The following is a 5,164-nucleotide window of genomic DNA, read 5'->3' on the forward strand; positions in this document are numbered from 1 at the left end:
AATTTTTCTCAGTCAAATTGACATAAACTAGTTTTTTTCACAATATATAATTAAGGTAATCTTAATTACCCCTTTGATTCTGCAGTAACATTTACAAATATTTTGCTTTAAATAATTAACTTATATTTAAAACTATTTTGAAATATTTTATTGTCTTGGATATTCTTGTCCATGTTTCTATATGCTTGATAACCTAAAATTAATTACAAGTATAACTTTCAAATCCATAAGCAAGACATAAGAATATTATTTATTTATTAATGTAGGCTTTTAAGACTTACTAGGATTGAAGAAATTACGAGTTTTGGATGTTGGAGTGAATGATTTGAGAACAATTCCAATTTTAAGTGCCTTACCCTCACTCAAGGTTCTAAATGTTGAGGTCAATCATATAAATTCTTCCCAATTGCAAGGAGTGTGCATCTTAACTCTAATAAAATCATGTAGTATATCTTCAGTTTGCTCCTAATGCTAACCTATTTGTCCATTGTTTGATAGGACTAAAATATTTGAGCAGGCTGGAGGCGTTGAATCTAGGGAATAATATTTTAATGGGTGGCATTCCACCGATTATTGGCACTTTGAGCTATCTTAAATCCTTATCTCTTCGCGGCAATAATTTAAATGGATCTTTATCCATGGAAGGTAAGTGGCTAGGATTTTGAATTTTTTATGGATTCCAAACATAGTTTTGATAACTAGTTCCCATGTGAGTGTTATTCTAAGTTGCAAATATATTTATTCCAATTTGTAAAACAAGCTTTATTAGAGTTAGAAAATAAAATTGAAACAACTGAATTTTCTTTAATTACATTTCACATTGCACTTTTTATGATTCATCATATTTTGATTTAAAACAATATTTTTAATCATTTAATTTTTACCTTGTACTTCCTTTATGATTCATCATTTTTTTTTTTTTTTTTTTTTTTTTTTTTTTTTTTTTTTTTTTTTTTTTTATCTAAATTGAACTTATATCCACACACATCACATTGAGTAACACCTATATACGAAAGTATGACTTATTCCCAATTCTAAATTTGATTGATAATTTTAAGTTTGATGACGCATGAGTAACACTTATATACAAAAGTATGACTTATTCACAATTCTATATTTGATTGATAATTTTAAGTTTGATGACGCATGCACATGTATAGACATCATGTTGAATAACACAAATAAGTATGGTTTATGGAAATTCTAAGTTTGATTAATTGACGATTTTGAGTTTGATACAAGGAACTCAAAAACACAAATGTGACTTATTTGTAGTTCTATGTTGAACATTTCAAATCTATTTGGTAATAATTATTGGAAGTATTTGTAACATTTCAAAAACACAAATGTGACTTATTTTTTTTCTTTTATTCTTTTATTGAAAAAGTTATTTTCAAGTGGTAAAAATGTTTAAAATATTTTCTAGAATCACTGTAAAACAAGCTTTAAATTAAATTTGAGTTCCTTGATTGGTTGTAGCTTCTTGATTAGCATGTCAATTTTAACTCTCAAAACTTGTCCCTCCTTGCATGAAGTTACATAGAATCAATCAATAAAGTCCATTCTATGGTCAATTTAATCATGTTCAAGGTTGTAGTATAGTAAATCTTAGGCTATGTTTGGTTCTTGGAAAGTTCTAAAGAAAATAATCTTAAAGAAAATAATTTTATCTATTTGATTGTAATGTGAAAAATATCAAAGAAAATTAATAAAATATAATTAAAATCAATTAAAATCTTATACATTTTCAAAACTTTAATGTTATAATAAGTGAATTGAGTTTGAAGTATCATATATAAATAATTCATTAACTTTAATGTTATGTTTGGTTGCCAAAAAGTATTAGCAAAATAAAAATAAAATGCCAAGAAAAATGATTTTTTTCATATTTAGTTTTACTATGAAAGAAAATTATATATTTTTTCATTATTTAATTTTTATGTATAAGAGTTAAATAAGTGAAGAATTTAAAGTTTTATTAACTTTAAAGCTATTTTTTATTTTGCTTCATTTTCTTTCCTTTACCTTTTCTATTTTTTTGTCCTTACATTTTTAATCAAACTTTCTAGCAACCAAACATAGCATAAATCCATTTTTTTTATTTTTCTATATTTTTTCCTCTCTAATTTATTTCCTCTTATTTATTTATTTATTTTTTTTTTTCATATTTTAGTATTCCATTTTCATCCCTTTAATTTGCTTTTTACCACTAAAATTTCCCAATTAACTCTATCACACAACTTTAAAAAAATTTAAATAAAATAATAGTGTCAACTAATGGATGTAATTGACAAACATTATTTTAAAATAAATTTTAAGAATTAAAGGAGAAAATAGTATGAGGTATAATATGTATAGCAATTATAAATGTAGATTTGAATGATGAAATTTTCTTTGGCATATATTTTAGATATTAATAGGCAGATGTTTAGCTTCTTAAAAGATTGAGGGGGTAAACATATTTATTATTAATAAAAATAAAAATATTATAAAAAATATTTAAAGTTATCTACAAGTTACCTTAGGAATTGTGGTGACATATATCAACTAAGATAATCCAAAATATAATTTTTCCTTTGTAGTTATTGCCACTACTTTTAATTGTAATTGTAAATTACATGTTTCACTTTTACAGGCTTGTGCAAACTCAACCTTGAAGAGCTGGATCTTAGTTCTAATGGATTTGAGGGTAGTCTTCCTGCATGTCTCAACAATTTGACATCCCTACGTTTGCTTGACCTAGCCGAAAATGATTTATGTGGAACTGTTTCTTCATCGCTCTTCTCCAATCTGAAGTCACTCGAGTATATTTTTCTTTCTGAAAATCATTTCGAGGGCTCAATCTATTTTGGTTCACTGTTTAACCACTCCAGACTTGAGGTTTTCGACCTTCAAAGCAGTAACAAGGATTTGAAGGTTGAGATTGAAAATCCAACAGGGTCATTTCCTTTATTTCAATTGAAAATCCTCCGGTTATCCAACTGCACCCTCAATTGGCGGGTTGTAACCAACTTTCTTCTGCATCAATATGATTTGAGAGTGGTCGACCTTAGCTACAACAATATGACAGGAGGTGTCCCGACCTGGTTATTGGACAATAATATCAAACTAGAATACCTAAGCTTTCGATGTAACAGCTTGACGGGTGTTCTTGATTTGCCCTCAAATTCAAAACATTCCCACATGCGTTCACTTGATTTCTCCTCGAATTGCATTCATGGAGAGCTTCCACCTTTCATCGGCTCTATTTTTCCAAGGTTGGAGTCCTTAAACTTGTCTGGAAATGCATTACAAGGTAATATTCCTTCCTCAATGGGTTATATGGAACGGTTGGAAATTTTAGACTTATCAAATAACCATCTCTCAGGACAACTACCTCAGCACATGATGATGGGTTGCATCTCATTGGCGCTTTTGAAGCTATCCAACAATAGTTTACTTGGCACTCTCCCTACAATATCGAACTTGACACAGTTAAAATATTTGTTTTTGGATAACAATGACTTCTTGGGAAAGATTTCTCATGGATTTTCTAATAGCTCTTCCCTACAAATTTTGGATATCAGTTATAACTCGTTGACGGGTCAAATTCCAGATTGGATTGGAGACTTCTCAGCCTTGAATACCCTTAACTTGTCTAGCAATTCTTTGGATGGTGCTGTGCCATCAGGCCTTTGCAAACTCAACGAACTACGCTTTTTAGACCTTTCTCACAACAAAATTGGCCCAACCCTTCCTCCTTGTGCCAATCTAACAAACATGAAGTTTTTACATTTGGAAAGCAATAAACTAACGGGACATATACCCCATGTTCTGTCTAAAGCTACTTCTCTTGTGACATTGAATTTGAAGGATAACACCCTATCAGGTCCAATTCCCCTTTGGATTAGTTTACTTTCAACATTGAGGGTTCTTCTCTTGAAAGGAAATCAACTTGAAGACTCAATTCCTCTTCATTTGTGTCAACTCAAATCAATCCGCATACTGGATCTTTCCCATAATCATTTTTCCGGAAAAATACCTTTTTGCCTAGATAATATCACATTTGGAAATGAAGCTTCGTTAATAGATGATACATTTAGTCCTGATGTCGAATATCGTTTTGATAAAAACTCAGTAATGTCTTTTCATGACATTCATTTTCTTGTGTCCACGACTCTAGGTGTGAATTTTGAGGTATCAGCTGAAAGTGAAAAAATAGAGTTCATAACAAAGAATAGGTCGGAATCTTATATGGGACACATCTTCATGTCTGGATTGGATCTTTCAGGGAATAAATGAACAGGTCCAATTCCTCCAGAAATTGGAAATCTAAGTGGGATTCATACTCTAAACTTATCGTACAACCAGTTGATAGGATCTATTCCAGAGACATTTTCCAACCTAAAGGAAATAGAAAGCTTGGACCTATCCCACAATAGATTGACAGGTCAAATTCCACCACAGATGGTAGTAGAGTTAAACTTCTTGACGGTCTTCACTGTCGCTCACAACAATTTATCAGGTAAGACTCCAGAGAGGAAGTTTCAGTTTGCAACATTTGAACAAAGCAGTTACGAGGACAACCCTCTTCTATGTGGACTGCCATTAGAGCGAAGTTGCACTCCCACTAGTGCCCCACCTGCAGTCAAACCACTAGTTTCAAACAACAAAGAAAATAACTCTTGGGAAGCCATATTCTTATGGAGTTTTGGAGGATCATATGGAGTGGCATTCTTAGGCATCGTTGCTTTCCTCTACTTGAACTCCTCTTACCGAGAGCTGCTCTTTTATTTCATTGGAAATCATGTCCTTTTTCTTCGGTTATGGGGTTGATAAGCTAGTTCTAGTGTTTAAATAAATGAACTTTTGTATATTTGTATGGACCTGCACTTTTCAAGTGCATTCCTATTTGATGTCTTGATTCGCGCTTTTTTATTAAGGAAAAACTAATTTATGAAATCGGAGTCGACCATTATTTATTTTTATTTCTTTAAGAGAATACAAAATAAGAAATAAAACTCTAAAAAATCTGACTCCTTGATTTCAAAGCTTTTCTTTGAAAACCTGAATTTAAGTTTGAAGGTCACGTTACCAATCAAGAAGGTACCATAATAGTAGCACCCCTCTAAGCCCTAAAATTGGTTTCTACTAAGTAAGTTGGAGTAATTTTGGTCATGGATGG

The 5,164-nt window shown here is 30.9% G+C and overlaps 1 protein-coding gene across 2 annotated transcripts; it reads left to right on the forward strand.

Moving 5' to 3' along the window:
• The first annotated feature begins 223 nt into the window (after positions 1 to 223).
• LOC117924710 (receptor like protein 21-like) lies at positions 224 to 4,961 on the forward strand. Of its 2 annotated transcripts, none has more exons than XM_034843431.1 (3): positions 224 to 645; positions 2,636 to 3,295; positions 3,368 to 4,961. In XM_034843431.1, the coding sequence occupies exons 1-3, from the start codon at positions 552 to 554 to the stop codon at positions 4,279 to 4,281; spliced, it is 1,668 nt and encodes a 555-aa protein (XP_034699322.1). In that variant the 5' UTR covers positions 224 to 551; the 3' UTR covers positions 4,282 to 4,961. The 2 variants fall into 2 exon arrangements, with proteins under 2 accessions (XP_034699322.1, XP_034699321.1); XM_034843430.1 differs by having other exon boundaries at positions 224 to 413; positions 499 to 645; positions 2,636 to 4,961.
• The last annotated feature ends 203 nt before the right edge of the window (positions 4,962 to 5,164 follow it).

Source organism: Vitis riparia, chromosome 11 (assembly GCF_004353265.1).
Source record: "Vitis riparia cultivar Riparia Gloire de Montpellier isolate 1030 chromosome 11, EGFV_Vit.rip_1.0, whole genome shotgun sequence".
NCBI lineage: Eukaryota > Viridiplantae > Streptophyta > Magnoliopsida > Vitales > Vitaceae > Vitis > Vitis riparia.

Bases quoted from the DNA above. Each gene is read 5' to 3' on its own strand.
- LOC117924710 (XM_034843430.1), top strand. From the start codon at position 552: ATGGGTGGCATTCCACCGATTATTGGCACTTTGAGCTATCTTAAATCC. The intron at 646-2,635 runs GTAAGTGGCTAG...TCACTTTTACAG, and splicing joins TGGATCTTTATCCATGGAAG to GCTTGTGCAAACTCAACCTT.